Source organism: Saccostrea cucullata, unplaced genomic scaffold, assembly GCF_032062105.1.
Source record: "Saccostrea cucullata isolate Sc308-1 unplaced genomic scaffold, CSIRO_AGI_Scuc_v1 ctg548, whole genome shotgun sequence".
Taxonomy (NCBI): Eukaryota; Metazoa; Mollusca; class Bivalvia; order Ostreida; family Ostreidae; genus Saccostrea; species Saccostrea cuccullata.
Window position 1 is genome coordinate 16311 of NW_026928247.1, and position 23671 is coordinate 39981.

At 35.5% G+C, this 23671-nt stretch overlaps 1 protein-coding gene and 1 pseudogene across 1 annotated transcript; both read right to left on the reverse strand.

Moving 5' to 3' along the window:
- Positions 1–13660: 13660 nt before the first annotated feature.
- LOC134276898 (uncharacterized) lies at positions 13661–14536 on the reverse strand. Its single transcript, XM_062759177.1, has one exon. It carries the CDS (start codon positions 14534–14536, stop codon positions 13661–13663), a length of 876 nt encoding a protein of 291 aa, XP_062615161.1.
- A 2636-nt stretch (positions 14537–17172) lies between these two features.
- LOC134276899 (uncharacterized) lies at positions 17173–18530 on the reverse strand (annotated as a pseudogene).
- Positions 18531–23671: the final 5141 nt, after the last annotated feature.

Here is a 23671-nt window from a genome sequence, read left to right on the forward strand (position 1 = left end):
ATAAAATAGAAGAAAAAAGGTATGCAACTCCTTTTATCAATTATTTGTATATATATATTGTATGTACTACATTCGCGTAATAATCTAACATAAGACGATTCAGCGTGAAATTATTGTCAACAAACCCACGTGGAGCACAAATGATTGACACTGATTGAATGGAAGTGACAGGCCTTCTCTTCAAAATAAGCAAGGTAACTAACGCTGTATAATTAGTCTTTTATTGTCACCCGTATATCTTTTATTGTTTTAGCTTGAAAATGTCGCCTCCCTATGTATGCATGTCTTAGATATCGTAATATGATAACTGTTATGGCCAGGTCTTATCGAACGAACTGGTACTCTATAATTATCATGATTAAACTTACTACACAAGTTGACTTTCAGCAGTTTTGAATCTTTTGTTATTTATATATACCCACTTAACTCTTGAAGTGGATATAGTGGCATTAATTTCTATGCACGTCAGATTTCACTGAATGAATGAATGAATGTAGCTCAAGGCGATAACAGGTGTTTTACAGCTAGGTGTAGATGAAGACAACATGCTAATTTCTTTTTGCATGTTTTAAATAATTGATAAGTTTTTGATAAAAACGTGTGTACCTTGAAATAAGAAATGATAAACATCCGAGTAACCGAGTACTTATATATTTTTAGTATTCAATACTTGGAAGTTGGATCGAATACCCAGTAAAATTGACTTCCCTAGAAAATATATTGAAATATATCATAAAAAGTTATTTGCAGTCCTTGATTTCATTTATTGAAAGTCGGATACATTGTAAAATAATTTTTGTAAATAAACATTATGAGATATTCTTAATTTGTTTTCAATTACACACTTTGTAGAAAATTCTGCCAAGAGACAGTTGTGAGGGGAATGGTATACTAAGAAGATAATCTCCAGAAAAGAAATCACCACTGATACCGGGATGTATGTACCAATATTTTACAATCATCAAAGACAAATTTACCACAGGAATAAAAATAAAATTGTCTGGCTTTCAAGGACCTGCCATGGTAGAAGCTTTTCTGGAAAAATATTCCATTTATCATGTTTATTGTGGACATCATTACACAGGGTTCACCTGTCATCAGCATTAGAGACTTGTGATTTGTTATACCTGGGCCATACGTGTATTGAATGAAAACAATTCACCACAAGCACATTGTTAATCTATGTAAGGTCTTCTATGTATGTTGCACCCTAATTCAATTAGCTGTTTTATAACAAGACTTTGTTTCATTGGTATTAAAACTTAATACACATAAAAAAAAACAAAAGCAATTGTGATATTTATTGTCTTCTATTACTCATTAGTACTCATTTTTGTGTGAAAGTTTATAATTATCCATCTCTTGTTCCCAAAAACCATATCTTACAAATTTTATGTATTGCAACTGGCATTTCAATTTTAACTTGTTATACTTGACAAAAACTAGAGAAACTGTGAGCAATGAGCTCATTAAATGATACCCCCGCCTACCATATGATTATAATGGAAAAGTCCATGTTTTGCTGTTAAAAGTAAAATAGGAGGTGCACAATGGCAATATGTAATTAAGATTCTGTGAAGGTTTCATTAAATTTCACTCAGTGGTATAAGAAGAGTTGCAGATAAGAGATGAGTACCCCAGAGCGTAACAGACGGACAGACGGACATACTGATTACAGTATACCCTCCCACTTTTCAAGCGGGGGGGGGGGGGGGTATAATATATGTTAAAATGTTCATATTGCTATTGATGTGACTTATTCTCATGTCTCCGCTTCAAAAGGAAGACATATTGTTTATTTTTGTTCCTTGGTTTCAATATTACAATCCATCAAAATTTTTATCACCCCCCCCCCTTAAAAACAGATTATGCTTCAAATATGTGTTATTAAAGTTTTGCACATGAGAACTTGCAATCATCCTTCCGCCTATCAGTACTTTCAGTACTTTGATTTTTATCGAATCAATCTCAAGTCCAAATTTCGCATATGAAATAATCTAACTATTTTTACAATGAAGATCTAGGTTTTTCATAAATAATGATTATAAACATAACTGACTTACTGAGTTCACTGTTCTGAGAGCTCCATGATTCTATTTGTGTAACATTAGATTTTGAATGATATGCATGCATTTAAAATTCTAATAATTTGAATTTATCGTTTGAGCACGTTTATCAAATTTGAATATGATATTACTTTAAGAAAAGGGATAACATACACATGTATTTAAAAGTCCACGACATTTCTAACACCCGGCTTTATATGGCATCACACAGCCAGAAATATCATTTCCTTATACAATGGAAAATTGTACAGCAAATCAGAGCATAAAAACTAACTACAAAAAAAAATTGTCGCTTATTTTATCTATACCACTGTTAAATTTTAAACAGAAAAGTAAAAATAAAATGCACATAGGTTAATCAACATAATGCTATGTAGTAAGATTTGAAACATTTCTTTTGCTGGGAAAGGCTAATACAGTTAGATTTTAACAGCAATTCATTTATTATTACGAAAATATTATCACAAAAGCTTTATGTATCAATTTAATCCTCAAAATTCCTGGGAAAAAATCTCACAAAATATATACAATTACAAAAATCAATCGATTGTATCCATTTTTAAATGTATTTATAATCAGTTTCTCGCCAGTTATCCATTATCAATGTTAACCTATTTTAAGCATTGAATTCATGCTCGTTAGATATAAGATAAAAAAATCAGAAAGGTTTTTTGATCGATTATTCTTCCTGTTTTATCAACTTAAAGAGGTCATCTTGTATTTGTTTAAGAAAGGTGCACATGAATGTTACGTTTAAACACAAGGAAGTGCGGTTTTCTAGCAAGGATACATAACAGAGAAGGTAGGTAAAAATCTTGCTTGTCTATTTTTTTTTGTATGAGGCATAAAACATAATAACATTATGTTGTTATCGACAGATTTGATATTGTCATTTATGTATTGCACAATCTGTTTTCCTTTCCACCCATCCGGATAAAACATTCAGAAACTGTTGTGAGATGCCCTATTATCTGATATTATTTTAATTATCAATTTTATATTATCTTCAGACAACTCAATCTGAATTTGTGCAATAATATTGTAAATACATTTGGAAGAATCTTTATCAATGAACATAGATAAAATGGCTGCATGTGATAAACACATCTTGAGCGTACAGATATCGTAGAAATTAAAAAAAAAATGAAGCAGTGTGAGGATAAAGTTGCAAAACTTCTTCAATTACATTTTACATGTAAGGTGTTAAAGTATCGTACTTTCAACGTATGCTATATATGTTGCTCATCTGCCATAATAGTCATGTAGTTTAGATATTTGTTTAAGACATGTACCGTACATGTATGAATATTAATCGATATCCTTGGTATTGTTAACACTTTAGATGAAATTAGATACCTCTTTTTCTACGTGTCTTATTGAAAATATGACATATATGGTAAGCTGAAAAATAGTGTACGTATACATTTACAACACATGAAAGTCCTACGTTTGAGTACTCTGTCTTAAGGCCCTTTCACAATTGGCGCACGAGCAGAAGCGACAAAATATTCGTGCGACCAAATAATTTTGTTTAGGATCGTAAACTGTTGCCAAAATAATCGCAAATAAAAGAAGTGTTCGTACGAAATTCACACGATCTAAAGCGACTGTTATACATTAAATCTTGCAATATGTCTTGCGTCTATATGCAACTGTTGTAGAATGAATGCGAGTGTTGTAAGATAATGCGATAGGATTGCACGACTGATTGAACGTGCGACAATACGAATGGACGTGCGGTGCTCGTGCCCTCATGCATTCCATAGTACGAATGTTCGTGCGAGTCACAGGGCAAGGTATATATACCACCCGTTTCCGACGCTCTCCAGTTGATATAGTTAAGATGCTTATAATTATACAAGGTATATATACCTGTTGAAAAGCATGGCAACTGAAGGTGATAAATCAAGCAATGATAGTAAAACGTTGCAAGATTACATGTGACATGCTGAGCAACAGTCTCATGGTCGCAAAACACACGCAAAGACAGCTGCAATTCATCTTACGATCTTTAAAAATCGTGCATCACTCTTAGGAGTACATAAAACGTTGTAAGACGTTCGTACTAATTTTCGTGCGTTGAATTCCGATAATTTGGATCGCATTTGGTCGCGTCTAAATAGTGTGCATGTAGACTATTTTGAGGAGACTTGATGCGACCACTAAAACACATGTAATGAATGCGAGACAGCGTGCAACGTATGCGAAAGCTCGTGCGAACTAAAATTTTCCGATCGCAAAATGTTCTAAAGTGCTCGTGTGCCAATTGTGAAAGGTCATTTTTGTAGTAATTTAATGATCAGCTGACAAATAAAAGTTTACCTTGTAAAGTAAACAATCATAAATATGTACTAAGTAGATACAAATATTAATACACTTATCATCTGGGTAACCATATCAAAACAATGAGACACTGAACGTCATAAATCTGAGTAAACATTTAACTGGCGATGCCATTAAACATAAATTTTGGTAATACAGGTTTTAAAATTATTCAAAATGCCTACAGTGCTACAGAGAAGAAGTGGATAATTTAATCTCAATTATATCCTTATTGTATTTCATATTTCATTTAATATTAAAGTATACTTAATGTAAAATATCTACAATTTACAAAAATATCACAAACACTGAAAATATTTGTATATGAAAAAGCATACAAACACTAAAAAGATTGAAAACGATAATTTTTTTTATATTTTAACAAGACTTTTTAATATGGATGGGTCTTTGCTCCATTCGTTTGAAAGAAAATCTTAAAAGTTTGCAATTAAATATACATGTACATATTTTGGTTTACAAAAACATGTAGCGAAGATCTACTATAATTTAAAAGTAACTTTTCTTACAAAACATTCGCATCTTTCCGGGAAATACTTCAAGTCCATTAAGTCAAGGGTCATATCACAAACACGATTTAAATGCCAAAATGCACCAATAGCCGTATACCATAGTGGTTAGCGCGTTAATCTCAAAGCAGTATGATATGTTGGATTTTTGTCGCTAGTGTTCGAATCCCACGAATATCATTTTTACGGTTTTTTCTATCTCAGAAAAGGTTTATTCTCATAATTTCATAAATTTTAGTAATGAGAAGTTAATTCAAAGAAATTGCAGCAAATAAGAGTATTGCTTGATAAAAGCGTGAACCTTTAAAAAAAGTTTATTTACAGAAGAAAGAAAATGATTGGAATGATTCGAGCAAAAACTATAATTACAGTTGCAATTTTTTCAGGTAAAGATGATTGCATTCATTCTTTTTTATATATTACATAGTACATGTATCACACAATTTTATTTCTAAAAGTATTAAGTTCTTTTTTTTATTTGAAAAGTTGATAAAAAAAAAACTACTTTCTAGCTGTCGGTTAAGGTAATGAATGCTTTTACAAATAATTTTAATCAATATTTTTCAGGATTCTGGAGAAATAACAATATGTGCATATTCAAAGATGTTTAAAGCACTGAATATGTTGTACGATGTAAGAGGTGTTACATGTATTATTGAAAGTAATAACGTGTAGTAAGGTAATGCTAGTTTTATTGACTCGTGCTGCCTCTTTAAGCCTCAGATCAAGTGGTTATTTACCATAGCAATTAGTGGTATTGTAAAATGAACGTTGTCCGTCTTTCTTGCTTGTTTGTAAACAAGGTTACAAAAATTACGATTGATTGATTGTATATTGTTTAACGTCCCTCTCGAGAATTTTTTTACTCATATGGAGACGTCACCGTATGCCGGTGAAGGGCTTCAAATTTTGACCTTTACTCGGCACTCAGGGCCATTGAGCAGTGAGGGATCTTTATCGTGCCAACGCCTGCCGCTGACACGGGACCTCGGTTTTTAAGGTCTCATCCGAAGGACCCCAAATTACGAAAGCGACCCTTCTTCAATTTTCAACCAAATATTATAGACAATATTTGCGAGTAAACCGCATCATAACTTTATGTATATGATACACACTTCTCTATGACCTTCAATTGCAAAGTTGTAGACATCGGTTTTATTCTTTCAAAATTAAAATTATTTCACTGTCCTGTAATGATGTAAAAAGATCAATAAAAAGTAAGGAATATATTCGTTATACACCTAAAATAATGGACAATTAATACATATCCCTTTAAGATCTTTACTACATGTTGCTTTTTTCTAGGAAGATCAATTAATTTTGTAAATGAAACATCCTCTAAAACAATCTCTAACATAGTTATGATTGAATTTACAAAATTTAATCTGTAATAGCTGGTTTAGAGCTTATACAAACAAAAATCGCAAGAATACAACATTAAGTGTTTATTACGTTAATTATACCACCACTCATGTACTGTACGTATATAGATCATCCGACATTTCTTCAATTATGTTTTTTTCCAATCACCGATAAAACTATAAACTATCCAACTCTGCCTATACATAGAATTTATCTAACAAATTAGTTTATTTTACAAACATTGTATATAAATTTAATGCATCTTAAAATTCATTCTGACAATACAAAGTAGGAGCAGAGAGAAAAAAACAGACCTCCAAAACAGAGGGAGGTGGGATCAGGTACCATGGAGAAGTGGGCATCCCCTGCGGACAGGTCACACCTTTCATTTGCTCCTTGTCGGCAAAGGGAATTGATGGAAAAACCATCGTCAATTTACCATCTAAAGATTGGCCCAACAATATAGAATTAGCTGACAAGGTCATTGCATCGACTATATGAATTACAAAACGAGACTGTTGGCATTCTTGTTTTACTTGTTTTTCCATGATTAACTTAGTTTTAGAAGTTAATTGTACTCTTGTACTGTATATCGAATCAATTGAGAGATATAAACCCTGGCCTGTATGCAGGCGTTGAAGGTTTATCGCTGCAAAAGTATGGAACGTTGACGATTGAAAAGTTAAAGTTATTACGTTTATCGTATATCTTTGTTGTTAGATTTTCATTAAAGTCTTTACCAAGTATAATTGATATCCAATTCAATATGAAGCAGATGTGTCCGACTCTGTAGTATCTTTTTTATCGCAAGCTCACTGGATAGGATCTATATTCATATATGCTATCTGAAACAAGCTGTTTGTGTTTATTAGGTTTTTCATTTGCGGACTAAATCAAATTTGAACAAATATTATCATACCTCATTATAAATATTCCAAACAAAAGGTTTACAGGTGAAAACATTTTATAAGGAAAAGCTAAATGGTAAAAATCAGCCTATGTGATATTGCTAATTTTTTGTCATTATGATCTTCCTCTAAAAATTCACCCGGCTTGGTATATTTTTCTAAAGTTTATATTATACTTTTAGCACCAAGATACCATATTCTGAAATTGGTTTTCACCTGTAAACCTTTACTGAATGTGATTTGTCTATATTTGTTTTTTTATTGAAATAATTACTCACATTTTCCAAGTCTATTTCATTTTCCAGTTCTTTGGAGAAAATATTCTAAGAACCATCCACTTTTCTAAACTTGTGACATGATATTAAATCTTTTTTTAAATAAAAAAATTGTTTGTATCATCTGTCCTTAAGACATCCTCTTCCCTTTCGTTTCACCTGACTGCTTCCTTGTCACGGGTTTTGGACTGGAATGGAGACCCGTATTTGTGCTGGCTTATGCCTAGGTCACATTTCCCGGCCGGTAACCGTAGACCGGTGGCAATCGGTAGTAACCCATGGTGTTAACGATGCCCCAACATCGGTCCACATCGGTCTAGTAGTCCTTAAAGTATCAGTCACATTATCCATGCCAGCGATGTGCATGCGATGAGCAACCAATAAGTTTTATGAGAAAAATGGCGTGGTTGCCGGCCGGACTTACAAAGGCCCAGCGATGCATTGCTAATCATAAAACGATGTTCCATGATAATCGGCCGATGTATGTTACATCGCTCATACATTGGTGAACATCGTTTGTACATCGGTCGACTACGGTCCAATGTTTGGTCGAACATCGACCGATGATCGGCCGTTATTTGTTGAACACCACTTAACCCCCCGATGACCTCAGATTCAACGGATATTGGACGATGCTCGGCAATACATCGGCCGATACTTGAAAGATGTGTTAACGATGGGTTGCCGATGAGGAGCGATGTGAGGCATCGTTGGTGACATCGCTGAATTTTAACTACGAATTATTTCCTACCGATGACCCCACCGATTCGCAAAATGGCCTCAGTCACCGTCCGATTTCTAGTTGTGTCCGGCTGGCAAACACGCCATTTTCATAAAAAAAACGCATCGGTTTCTCATCGTTTACCCCATCGCTGGATAATGTGACTGATACTTTACTGAGTGCTGCTTATCATATGTCCGTCTACATCGGTGTCGACGGAATACACTGAACAGTGATCCTGTCAGGTCCTTTATACAGAGATCGTCAGATATTGCGAGATTTGATTTAAGGTGGAGGAAACATTGTTTTTAGCGTTTGCTTGTTCATGCAGCCTTAAAATGACAAACATTAAAGGTATGACGTTTAGGTTATTTTTATATATATACAGTTATACACGTTTTCACAATCGATGGGCAAAAAGATTCCTTAAATTGGTTTGAAGCACAGGAGAAATGTCAAGGTCGTGGATTAACTACAGAAACTACAGGAATGAATAACAGAGAATACTGGACCGGACGTTACATCAGATTATCACAATGGATAAAAATAATTGGTAAGTTTAAATAGAACCCTTATTCTGAATGAGCTGTGCTTTTTCAATGCTATATATTTACTAAAATAATATTATACCTTAAGTTTGTATAATAATATAATTTTCTATCTCTTTGAGGATGTTATCCAGATTCTAACATCACAAATCATTATCCGAGGGTTGATGTAATCATGGAAGGAAAATTTGTGGGAGCTTGTCAAGAAATCTGTAAAAATGAAAATTCATCCACATTTGCTGTTAAGGTATATATTTATATTAAATGCATTGGAGCCAAGATTTTTAAATGGACTTTGTCACATATTTGAGGTTTATTTTTTCTCCTTTCTTGTAGAGAGAAAACTCATAAAGTTAATATATCTTGAAAAACCCTCAAATTTCAAATTTTTGGATGCGTTTCATTGACACATTCTTGCACTTTCATAAAAATTAAAGTAAGTTTTATCCTTAATACTACAAACCTCGCAACTGTATTGCATTGAATAAAAGTATTAGTACTATAATAAAAAAAAATTAGAGTTGAAATTTGAAAAAAAAGCCAAACCAACCTACCAGTAATGTCAGACTGTGCACAGTGATTTGTGCAAAGTCCAACTAGTTGATCACAACCCTTGAATCGCAAATATCAACAATTACAGTGCTCGTTCCATGTTTTTAAAAACAATGTTTCCCGAATGTCATCAATTTGTTTAATTTAGAATCTCATGTCCACTCCTTTAAAAACTGTTGATTAAATTACCAAAGATGCTTTAACGATATAATAACCATTTTCAAATTTATCGTTAGTTAAATAGATGCACCTGTTTAAAAGGCCTCGTCAATTTTCACTCTATGTTTGAATATTCGCCTTCACACTGCAACTACAGTTGCGATAGCATAGACGGAATCTATTCCAGAGAATGTGGGGGAGAAACTGCTTACAACCTTTATATTTCTGACCAAGGTAGGATTACTGATTTTCTGAAGTGTTTCTTAATTTTAAAAAAAAGCACATTTTTTTGTTCTCTCGTTTGAGTGCGCACCCGATACCGACCAGTAAGAACAACCTTGTTCTCCTTGTCATTATCGTGCACGAGGAATACATATGTTCATACCACGACGTAAAAATAATGACCTAAAAATTAGAATGGCAAAAACGTCAGCCAATATCGACATCAAAATGTGAAATTCATTATTGCTCGCTACTAAACTCTAGACTAAAAACCCATATGGATTAAGCTCTGGTTTTAAAGTTTCAAAGTATTAAAAATAATATTGTAATTAACTGTTGCATACACCTATATGTTATGCAAAAATGGTTTGAATTGCTTTCAATTCCTGAACTGATCTTTTTTTAATCCATGAATCATGAAGCCTACTGTTAACATTTTATTCGCGACGAATGTCAATTATGAGATTTATCAGGGGTACATGTAACATACTCGCGACGATTAATTTTCGCGAACAAGGCTTTTTTTAGAATTAGATCTGTTGCTATGGACACAGAGACAATAAGGACCGGTTCGCGGCTATAAATGTTCGCGATAACGAGCCTCATTAAAATTAATCACACGAAAATAAGAAAGTGGCTTAATTACAGTAAATGGCATAGGATAAATTTGATTCACAAAGAAAATCAAGGCGTGTTTAGCAGCTTTAAAGCTGAACACGACTCATAAATAGGCATACGCAATTTTCGATAGCATTATCTACGATGCACCAATGCTAGGGTATACTCGTCGCATTCGTTACACCTTGTTTATTGTCACAGATAGCGGCGTGGAATGGCGACCCGTGTTCGTGCTGGTTATTTTGCATTACCTTTGTTTTTATATATGTTATTGCAGTTACGTTTATCTGTGTTGTTTGTATGCTGCACTGACTTATACAACTATAATTGTAAATTTATTTAGTATATTTCTTTCCTGCATTAGACGAGGTATTACGTTATTATTCTCGCTATCAAGTTCTGTATATCATACGTCCGTCTTCACCGGTGTCGACTGATGACACTGAACAGTGACAAAGTCCTTCCCTATTTATAGGGGTCTGCAGGGTAGCGAGACTCGCGAACAAAAATGGCAGACACATTACTTTTACGAATCAAGTTCAGCTTTAGCATCCAAAAGAGATTAGGATATGGCAATATATGATTTCAAAACTTTATTTTAATTGGAAATAACTAAGTCAAGTAATGACCACTGTGTCAATGTAATGCCAGATGAGGAATTTCATTTGATGACTTATGTGATAAATTACCAGATGCCAATGGTTTTGATGCCTCCAACGTACATATTTGGTGTCATATTTCAAGACTATAATCAATCGGAATCATTAATGAGTACATAATTAGTAGTGACCTAGCTATTCCAAAACTTGATAAAAGAAATGTTTTTTTTAACCCTGAGAATCAAATACCTGTAATATCCCCCCCCCCCCAAACTGCACAACTAGCGTTATCATGGTAAAATTGTGTAATCTTCATTCATTAACCCTCTTTATTTTCTGTAAAGATATTTCTAAAGGAGCGAAAAGTGAACTTATGTTACATTTACTCGATAACATGTACTACTTTCTTCCATAAGCGAATACCAATATTAGCTGATACTTTAATAAAATTACACATATGGACAAATTACACCTAGTAAAGGTTTACAGAAGAGAAATAGCAAGATGTTAAAAATCAGCTTATTTGATTTTTCTAATTTTTTCCATCTTGTTTTTTTGTCCGTAAAATTCGCCTGGAGTGGTTTATCTTTTAAAAGAATTTCTTACAGTTTTAGTACTAAGCTAACATATTATGAAATTCGTTTATACTTACCTTATCTACGTTATTTGTCCATATTTAATTGATTATGTTATAATTTCCAAGAGATTTATTGAATGTAAGTTGTTTAACGTCCCATTCGAGAATTTTCATTTATATAGAGACGCCACCAAATATAAGTGAAAGGCTTAAAATTTTGACATTTACTCGACACTCAGGGTGTGCCATAAACAAAGTTCTGCTTAACAAAGTTGTTTATTTGCTCCTCCAGTGAGGGTGAAAACTGTAAAATTACAATCAAAGAGTTACAAAGAGAAACTAGTTAATATTACATAATTTTAAGGTGAATTACATAATAATCCAATCCATAATTCATACTATGCCAAATATAGAAAATAGAAAAGGAAGGGTTTTATGCTTAAACAGTAAATGACAGGTTTAAACTCTAAAGATTCATAACTACAGTATGCTTTCAACAGATAAAATGATATTAAATTGTGTAATATGCTGATGATATGACATAATTGACAGCAACCGAAAATATACTATGTTTTACTTTATGCCAAATTGATGCATAGACGAAAACTTGCAGAAATAAACTGACTTAAGAACACATGACAATAAATTGCAAGGTTAAAAATTGACAATGTGAAGATAATTAAAGCTTCCTATTATGCTTATCTAAATACTTACTTCATAGTGCGTCAAAAATACACCAAAAATAAATACTGCAGCTATATCTTGAGCACATGTGAACAACGGAAGAACTATAATAAAATTCGAACCAATCCGGAAAAAAAAAAAACAATTCCGTATTCACCACACTCCCCTTCCAATTTTCACAAAAAAAATTGCCATTTATCTAAATAAAGACTAATACATAATTCAAAGGGCAGATATGCCTTCTGTATACAAATATCCAAAAAATACATTGAGTTATGTTGAAAACACAAAAAGTATAAATGTTATAACAAGGATTATAGTTCAGTTGACTACTGTGTTACAAATAAATGTATCATAATATCAAAATAAAAGCTTTGGAAATTTCTGAACACTTATAGGCATAGAATAATGCACAATAGGCTGCACAACAAATAAATCACTCGCAATCAAGTAAATGAATCAGTTCTGTGATTTGTCTGACATATGAAATACGAATGTCGTCACGAACAATGGTGACCTTGACCTTGTGAATGACCTCGTCCTTGCTTGGGAATACTTCATCGACGACACCAACGGGCCACATGTTTCGATGAGAACTGTCGTCCTTGACTAAAAGCACATCACCGACCTTGAACGTTGTCCCTGGAAACTGCCATTTCCTGCGAGTTTGCAGACAGTGGATGTACTCAAGCCGCCATCTACGCCAGAAGTCATCCACCAGTTTTTGAACCAATTTCCACTGACTTCTCATGGCATCTTTATCTCCAAATCCTGTAACATTCATGGATGTAGAGAAGTTATGTTCTTTCTGTGTAAGGATCATGGACGGAGAGAGAATAGATGGAGCTTCGGGAGCACTGGAAATGGGTAACAAAGAGCGAGTATTCATGATAGCACTCACCTCACTCATGAAGGTATTTAGAACATCAAAGTTTAAGTCCTTCGGTCTGTTCTCCAACAGCAAAGCATCCAGTATACGACGACAGGCGTTCCCAGGAGCCTCCAAAATAATGAGCATAGGCCGGGTTGAAAACCCAGGTAGATCCACACTTTGTTAGATAGTCATGGACTGTCCCACTTTCATCAAAGGCTGCACTCATCCCTAGCTCCTTTATTGCCCCAATAAAATTTGTACCCCTATCTGAACGAAACTGGCGTACAGGGCCACGAATCGCCATAAATCGTCTCAGAGCGTTGATGAAAGCTTCGCTACTCATATCTCCAACTAATTCTATGTGTACTGCTCTCGACACTAGGCAGGTGAAAAGAATGGCCCAATACTTGGATGTAGTCCTTACACCTCTGGTAGTTTTCTTTATAACGACTGGCCAAGGTCCAAAGGTGTCTACCCCCACGAAACTAAATGGAGGGCCATGCTCAATTCTTTCTAGGGGAAGGTCAGCCATTTTTGTCCATCCGAGATTCCCACGCAATTTCTTGCACAAAACGCATGACCTAATCAGAGAATTTACAAGTCTGCGGAATCCAACAACCAAGAAACCTGCGCTTCTAATGACTCCTTAGGTCATGTGCCTCCCCTGATGATGAACTTCTTCATGATAGTGACGTACTAACAATGTAGCAACATGGTTGTCCTTGGGAATAATAATAGGTTGTGTAGTTACGTCAGAAATCTTCATATGTTTGACTCGACCGCCCACACGCAGGATGCCATTTTGGTCTAACACTGGGTTAAGGGGAATCAAAGAGCTGTTCCGTGGTGGCTGTTTGCCTCCTTTGATTGCAAGGATCTCCGATGAATATCTGTCATGTTGAGCCTGCTTAATAATAAAATGTTCAGCATCTTCTTTCAGGGCAACTGCATTTGGTTTGTCACATTTGGTCCTACACAAAAGTCCTTTAAGGCGCGTAATAGCGCAAACCAGACTTGCCCATGTAGAAAATTTTTCAAAGCGTTCACACCATGTAGACATACTTCTGGGTTGAGAAGAATCTGATCCCTGAGAAATGATTGTGGTCTTTGAACAAGTCACCTGTTTACGAATTTCCTCATCTGTCTCGGGATCAACAAGGTGATAGGTTGGAGGTTGGTCTGCACGTTGTTCGCTATTTCTCAGGAAGTCGGGTCCTAAGAGCCAGCTGCTCAAAGGGAGTTCTTTGGTACTGCAACAACGAGTCGCAACTTCAGCTGGGTTCTGTTCAGACATCACGTATCTCCAGCATTCTGGACCACAGAATGACCGTATTCTGCTCAGCCTATTCGACACATACACGTGAAATCTCTCAGCGTCATTGAAGATGTATCCCAAAACGACTTGGCTATCTGTGTAGAAGGTAAAGGCATCTTTGGAAACTTGCAGTTGTTCTCTGATAGTTTCTGCTATCTCAACAGCCAGAACTGAGGCACATAGTTCAAGCCTTGGGATCGTGCCCATGTGTGGGGGCAACTTTGGCCTTGCCAAGAAGAAATCCTATCTCCGCATGTTCTTTGTGGAACACTTTCAAGTATGCCACGGCGGCCACTGCCTCCTTCGACGCGTCAGTAAAAATGTGCACTTCCAAATGTGATGCCTGTTGTGTGGAAAGTTGGCAATACATACGTGGTATATGCACTCTTCAAGAGCATTAAGTGAATCTACCTATCCTTCCTATTGGATCTGAAAGGTGTTTGGGAGTAGGTCGTCCCAGCCAATTTTTGAAGTCATAAGATCCCGCAAAAGCATCTTCCCCACCACAGTCACCGGGGCTGTAAATCCGATGGGGTCAAAAAGGCTATTTATGACCGACAGGACGCCTCGTCGTGTGAACGGCCTTGGTTCCTTGTTTACTCTGAATATGAACTTGTCCATTTCAATACTCGACGCAATGCCCAAGCTCCTTTGTTCCGGTAAGTCGTCCTGCATTATGTTGAGCCCAATGAGATCTTTGCTGAGGTCCTCTGGTTGGAAATGTTGCAAAATCTCAACCGAATTAGAGGTAATCTGGTGTAAGCGTAAGCAACCTCCATGATAGAGAGCATCTTGAGTGCGCTTAAAAAGGTCTACTGCTTCAGATACAGTACTAAAGCTCATCAGTCCGTCATCAACATAAAAATTATGAGAGACAAAGTATTAAATGTCCAGGTCCGCAGATGAAACTGACTTCCTTAACCCAAATGTTGCCACTGACGGACTGGGACTATTCCCAAATACATGTACTGTCATCTTAAATTCCTCTAAAGGAGCGTTCAAGTCATGGTTAGTTTGCCAAAAGAAATGAAGGTAGTCTCGGTGGTCTCTCTTCACACGGAAATTATGGGACATCTGCTGCACATCTGCCATCACAGCATACTGTTCCAATCGAAATCTCATCAACACACCTTGTAAATTGTTGGAAAGATCTGGTCCTTTCATCAAGGAATCATTCAAGGAGACTCCCTCGTAGCGTGCAGATGAGTCAAAGACAACCCTTATAGATCCTATTTTCTTTGGATGATAGACGCCAAATATTGGCAAATACCATCGTTCTACGTCATCTTCAATCACAGGTGCTCTCTCTGCATGGCCCCTATTGAACAACTTTACCATAAACTCCTTGACATGCTCAAACTTTTCAGGGTTGTGTTGTAGGTTCTTGTCAAACGACCTTGCACGCTGCAATGCCTGTAGTTTGTTGTCAGGTAGGCGTGGACGATTCTGCTTAAAAGGAAGGGGGGCTACTCAGTATCCACTGTTATCCCTCTCGAATGATGTGTCCATTAACTGAAGGAATTCTCTATCTTCTATCGACAGTCGTATCTTTTCATCATGTTCGGTTTTCTGGAACAGTCTATCATTAATTAACAACTCATTGTTACATGGTTCAAAGGTTGAGGGCCTACCACTCCTCTATGCAAATGTTTTGAAGGTCCTGACTTCTGGCAGGTGGGCTCCACCAAAACAAACTTGGCCAACAATGACCCATCCTAAGGCAAGCCTCTGTGCAAACGGCTCATCTTCCTCCCCAACTATCTGCTCATGAACTATTGAGCACTCGTAAGGTCTCTACCTATTAAAAGTTCTATGTTTGCCGTTTCAATAAGTGGGGGGACTTCAGATGCAATGCACTTCAGGTGCGGATACTGCGTGGCAACCTGGCAGGATGGAATTTCATCTCTATTACTCGGTAAGTCGTTACACTCTATCAATTCTGGAAACTTCAGCTGACAAGTGCCATCTAGGGATTCAACTGTGTAACCAGTACCGAATCTTCCAGTTGCCGAAACTGTTCCAGTACAGGACACAAGTGTATAAGGGACATCACCACCATCATCCTTGAAGTAGTTGCAGACTGAGGAAGTGGCCAATGACCAGTTGCTCTGGTCATCGATAATCGCATAAACTACCATCGACTTCCTTGGATTAGCAATTTTGCTAACTCGAACAGGTACTATCTTCGCACAAGACTTACTCATTCCATGCACCTTCGTGCAGGCTGAAGAGACAGTGGGTATGTTCTCCCCTTCATAAGGATTCCCCCTTTTGTCCTTCGCAGCATAATGTCCAGAATCTTGTGCCTCTGTTGATTCAACAAGAAGGGCTGTGGGATTTGATGATGCTTGACACACACTGCACTTAACATCTGCCTTACAGTTCTTGGCCCTATGCTTCTTGCCGCTGCAACATTTGAAGCATATACCATTTGTCAAGATTATTTTCTTACGTTCTCCAATAGGCTTTTGGCGAAAAGGTACACAGTTGTTCAGGAAATGTTGACTGTTCTTGTGTAGTGGACACATGTCTGACACATTGGTAGAAATGGCCTCTGTCTTTCTGGCTTGTACTTTAGTCACTGGGAAAGTCTTGTTCACAGAAAACTTGCCAGAAGCTTGTCTAGGCTGCTGAGTTTGGAAGTTTGACTGTTTCCTGCTGCCTTTCTTCTCGAACTGAAATGCGGGATCATTCTTCATTTCTGCCATACTTTCCAGAAACTTGAGGAAAACTGAAAAAGGTGGATAAGTCACTCCGGCACTTCGCTTGTGCTAGTATTTTGTAGCCAGCCTTTGAAGCCCACTTGTCCTTCAGGTTCCATGGAAGTTTTTCAACAAGTTCATTCATACTTTCTTAGAGTCAAAGTAACTGAACAACACTCCAAACTGAGGTTGGCTCTTTAAAGATGCGATTTCAGATGCAAAATCTTCTAAATCGTAAAGAAGATGAAAGTGATCTGAGGTAATTTCTGGAAAGTCCTCTATTTTCTTCAGAATGTAGATTTCAATCTGCTCCGCAGCTCCAAAGCGCCTTTCTAGTCTTTCCCAGATTTTCTTGATTGCTATACTTGGACTGTTAGCATTGCAGGCTCTTACCGTCTTAGCTTGCCTCGAAGATTCCGGTCCAAGTTCCTCACACAATAGCTCCAGTCTTTCTGTGTCTGTAGCCCCAAGCTCTTCCATAATGCCGTTAAATCCCATCTTCCAGGAAATAAATCATTGGATTATCGTCGAATTTTGATAGTCTTGATAGTATTAAGTCTCTTTTAACTAGGTGTTTAGTGGACACGTCGATCATTGATAGTCCATTCCCTGCTGGTTCAAACGGTTGAGCTTCAGGGTTCAACTGTGTCCTGGGGACATTGTCATTAGAAGGGGGAGAGAAAGACTGCTGGTGTGGACATAACTATAGCCTCTTTCTGTGAATCATCAGTTTTCGGACTGTTAGTCTTGGAGACTTGTCCTACATCTTCATGCTTCTTGCGTTCCTCTTTGTACCTTAGGAGAAGTTCTAAATATTCTTCAGTCTTTGACATGCTTGAGAGACTTGGTGCAAGCTCTCGTAAGCGTGGTTCATCTTTTAGGACACTTAGTTCACTTTCAACCATCTTCATCTCTCGCTGTGCCCTGAAGCGTTTCAATTGAGCTTCAAGTGCTAATTCCTCATCTAGATGTTTCAGCATGGTGCGATGAGCTTGTAATTTTGCCTCCTTCTGTCGAAGAATGGACTCCATAGAACGGTTGGAAGTCTTACTTGAAGAAATCGTCCGCTGAGTAAGTGCTCTAAACGACCTTTGTGACACGTGGTCTTCTTCCTTAGGGATACTTGATTGATTTATCAGCCGCTCAATCCTGCTTCTAGCCACATTCACCTTTGCAAGTAAGGTCTCTTTAATCAACAAATGTGATGCAAGTTCATTTGCACTTTCCTCTGATCGAGTAGCTCTTAAATATTCACAGAAATTGTTTGACTCTTTCTCATAAGCCTCGAAGCCTTTCCTCAGAAGCTCGTCAACTGATTGGAGGGTTCCTAACTTAACTGTTTGATCTTTCAATTTCATCAAAACATTCCCTCCATTCATTCCTAATGTTGCTCAATTTGCGTTGAAAGTCTCTACCCTTACTTCGTACTCCTCCTGAGCCGGTACCGTCAGCGTCCTGAAACGTTCGCTTCTTCTTAAAGGGTCTGCAGACAAACTCATCCTGGTGACTCCTATGTGACTTTTTATGAATTTTCACTGTGCCATAAACAAAGTTCTGCTTGACAAAGTTATTTATTTGCTCCTCGAGTGAGGGTGAAAACTGTAAAATTACAATCAAAGAGTTACAAAGAGAAACTAGTTAATATTACATAATTTTAAGGTGAATTACATAATAATCCAATCCATAATTCATACCATGCCAAATATAGAAAATTAAGAAAAGGAAGGGTTTTATGCTTAAACAGTAAATGACAGGTATAAACTCTAAAGATTCATAACTACAGTATGCTTTCAACAGATAAAATGATATTAAATTGTGTAATATGCTGATGATATGACATAATTGACAGCAACCGAAAATATACTATGTTTTACTTTATGCCAAATTGATGCATAGACGAAAACTTGCAGAAATAAACTGACTTAAGAATACATGACAATAAATTGCAAGGTTAAAAATTGACAATGTGAAGATAATTAAAGCTTCCTATAATGCTAATCTAAATACTTACTTCATAGTGCGTCAAAATACACCAAAAATTAAATACTGCAGCTATATCTTAAGCACATGTGAACAACGGAAGAACTATAATAAAATTCGAACCAATCCGGAAAAAATAATTCCGTATTCACCACACAGGGCCATGGAGCAGTGAGGGATCTCTTTCGTGCCAACGTCTGTCCTTACACGGGATCTCAGTTTTTAAGGTTTCATCCGAAGGACTCGCAACTTTCATTTCAAATCGCCGAACACATGGCGAAGGAACAGATTTTACCTATTTTCGTTTTATCGACTGAGGTCAGTTGATGCTGAGATTCGAACTCTCGACCTCTTTATCACTATTTTCCAAATGCCATTTCCTTTGTGCAAGAAAATACGACAGGTTATTGAGTGAATGTTATACATGTATCAGTTAATATTTTGCACATTTAGAACCATTTCTGAGGAAAAAAAAGATAAATGAAAGTTAAAAAGGTTAAACAATTCTAACATGATTACTCTAGTTATATACTTTTAGGGGAAATACGAAAGGCTTTTCATTCATCACGTCTACACGAAAAATTCAAAAAATATCTATTTTTTAAACCTGTTACACGATATTTCGTCTCCTACAAAGAAAAACTAGTTTGTATCACCTGTCAATTTCTGTGATATTAATCGAACATGATTATGTGTATACATGTGCCATTATTCAATTTTTTTTTCTTGGAATTATTATCTATATCTGCTTTTTGTTACAGCAAATAGCTTTCATTTCAGTTGACAGTCCTACGACCGGTGAAAACTGTATGGTGTTACAGTGTTCAAGTGCAAATAACATATTTATGAACAGAGATTGTTCCGAATATTACAACCAAAACTGTCAAAAGCAAAGTATGTAAAATTTCCATTTGAAATTAATTAAAATAGTCTTTAATTTAAGTGAAATTCCTATATAGATTCCTGTTCATGTATATTATAAAAAAAAGTCATTAAAAGAAGTAGTAAATGGATATACAGGAGAAAAATCCACCTGTGACGTCATTCTTTTGTTTGAGCGCTCCATTACTTTTAAGGAATTGAGACAGTTGCAAGTTTTGTTATGGTCTTATTCTCCTTTCCGTACCTTTACCAAGGAAAGAACTTAGAAAATTTTAGAGAAGAGTTTTGGAAAATTTTTAAGGTTAGTTTCACATTAAGAAAATTATTTCACCCATGATGAGAATCGAACCCGGTACCCCCACCATAGCAGTCCGATGCTCATTTCACTGAGCTAACAAAGCTGTTGAGAGAAATTTGTTTAGATTAACTTCAGTACACTTTTTTAGTTTTTCTTTCTATATTATATATAAATACTACTACTAATATGTAAAATGTATTAACTATCATATAAATATTCTTTTTTAAGTATTAACAATCAATAAAAACAAGCATTCAAAAAGGCGGATTTTACGTGGGTTAATATACTCGTATCGCTCCATTCCTTAAAAGTAATGGGCCTCGGCCCCTTCGGGGCTTCGGCTCCATTACTTTTAAGGAATGGAGCGCTACTCGTACATTAACCTTTACATAATGAAAAAAAAATATATAACCCCGTGTGGACTCATGTAAATTTAATCCTAAAAAGACTTAAATTGAAACAACAAAAATGCTTGGAATTTTTTAAATGTTAGCTTTATATTATAAAATATAGTGTCGTTTTCTTCTTAAATACGAGTATATACGAAGGACGTTACGTGTTTCTCCGCGCTGCAGCTTTTACTTGTATGAAGTTTAATAACTTAATATCTATTCTCGAATCAATTATTTTCTACCTCGGTACACTTTCCTTAACGAGATATACCTCAGTACTAAATATTGATAGAAAACTATATGAGTTCAAATCCTACCACACTACACCAAATTTACCTTTCAATCTGAGTTACTCTAGACACGAAAAGCTCGTGTCTGCATTAAAATAATTAAATCATTGGGCCGTTAAAAAATACGGAATGTGGACTAGTTTTGTCTCCCTCAGATCCGTTTTAAATGTTTTAAAATCTATCTACGTTAAATGTTGAACTATAGATTGCAGCAAAAAAGACCTCTCGCATACGTTCATGGGTCATTCTTACACCGTCAGTTTATAGCGTCCCAATTGAATTTACAATAGGATTTTAATTATAGAACTGACCAAATAAGATAAACATTGCTAAGAAGAACGGTTTAAGCTTTACTGTGCCCTAAAATTTAAATGTTTTCAAAAAAATTGAAACAGGCGTGAATATAACTTGAGTTTATGACTGTGATTGATCAGGGAAGAATATGACATGACGAAGTATCATTCTGCAAATGTGAGGTCATTAATTTGATGCATATTTAAGTTATAACAAACCACATTAATAAGTGGAGTAAAGTTAAACATGTAATTGGATGACTGATGTACATAGCATAGAACTTATAAATCACGGTGTTTGTTTTACATTCACTTGAAATTAAAGGATTGTATATTGATCTTGCACCGGGTCGTCATAACATTGATTACAGAAATATAAAAAAAATACTCCAAGATAAACTGTGGGTCTCATAGTTTAATAACTCTTCAAACAGAAGGTATGACTTAGACTGTTGTCATTGGAATTATACACGTATAAAAAGTAATTGAAGTACCTACCTATAGGGTTTATATTTCATGATAGCATACCACAAACCCTTTTGTTAATCCTTTGTAGACTCATCCAATAAAATATTTTATGCTGCTAATTGGAGTCAATCTATGGAAAGATGCAAAGAGTCAGAACTCTCATCTTATTTGTACGGAAATTTTGATCTGACAAACGCAAGCGGATCTTGCTTGAGCATATCAAATGGATATTCAGCATCATTAAACTGGATTGGAATAGCACGTCAGAGCTATACAAACGAAGATCAAGGTAATACTAATAGAATTACTTAAGTTAACTAACAAAGGTACCGGTGAAAAGATTGCAGTGACAATTAAGGTATACATCCCCCCACCCACCCCCACCCGAAAAAAATCGATGAAACTTGGAAACTTCTAATAGTGCAGACATATTTACCTTAATTCTTGCAGAAATATCTTGATTTAAATCCGTACTTAATCGGTACTTAATTGGACTATAACTGAAAAACGAAGTATATTCCAAAGATAGAAAATGTTGTTTTCTATAATTTTTGTTAATGCTCATTTGATGCTTCTATATATGTTCCAAATACATGTTTCATTTTAATGACAAACCTATATTTTCTTTTCTTTCATTTATTAAGGCTGGATGATAGAAGACTTTGAGAAGGCATATTTCTTGCGCTGTCAAAAATGTACATCTGGAAATTGTACGTTTTCTTCATGTAAAGATACTATTAGAACTGAACCATTTTGTTCCATTAAAATGACAACGAATTCAACAGATTTGGATCAAAATCCAACAACAATCATATCATTGCCCCAGTCTTTGACAGCAGGAGAAATAGCAGCAACTACAATGTCAACAAGTTCTACATACGAAGAATCGTCATTAAAGATAAATGATACAAGTCCTCAGGCTACAATTATTTATAAATCTGCTACAAATTCAAGTAAGCAGAAAGTACTGATAATGTTGGGAAAATACTGGTACATAACAATAAATAAGTAATTTGCCTGAAGTATTTTAATGATTACATTACTTTTTATTCCTAGCATAATGAAAAAGGGTCTTTTTAAAGTTTGACACAGACATTGATGCGCTAATAAAATGAATGCAGCTTTAATTTTATACTATGGTTGCCCTAAATATTGAGTTCCGCAATTTAGTAATATGTACATGTGTACACATACAGGATCGACATTGAAACTAACTTTTTTTGATGCATTACTTTTCATTCTTATTTAAGCCATAAACTTAAAAAAAATAAGATGGCAGACAAAATTAAAAATATTGAATAATAACATTATTTTAGATAATCCAACAATAGCCATTATAGAAAATCGCATAAAGGATGTGTTTTATAAAACTAAACTCCAGACGTGAAGATCAAACAACTCATTGAATAGGCTTGATATATACACCATTTCAACTCGTTGGATAAAGGAAATATCATATCACTCAATATAGATATTCTCTATTATTTTTGAATAGTCCAGTAGTGAAGTCTCATAATTCAAAGATTCTACATTCCTGCATTTCAGGATCCTATAATAACCAAGGACTGATTGGAGTGGTAATATGTGGTATAATAGTCGTCATATTAACTGGAATCGTCATCTTCTTAATCATCTATATTATCAGAATTAAGAAAAGGTACAGTGTTGCTTTGAATATTTACAGATGAAAAAAACGCAGGGTAAACTTTTAAAGTGAACTAATTTTATTTTCCCGTATGTATTGATTTTTCTAGTATATTAATCAGGTAGACAGACACCTCAGGCCAAAGACACCTCAACCAGTGATGGTTGACATTTTGGCCCTGACAGGTTGGCCAAAAATTATTGATTTTGCTTTGTAGTTTACGAGATATCGAAACTCACATGACGATATATACCCTAATACTAGAACTTGAAATTTCTCACTATCTTTCAAAGTCCCTTCGCGCATTTGTCGTAGCCTTGATTCTCCTTTGCTAAAGTTCATCAATGTGTTTATCCTTCAAAAGGAATATTATTCAACTATTCAGACAACCA

Bases quoted from the DNA above. Each gene is read 5' to 3' on its own strand.
- LOC134276898 (XM_062759177.1), bottom strand. From the start codon at position 14,536: ATGGGCACGATCCCAAGGCTTGAACTATGTGCCTCAGTTCTGGCTGTT.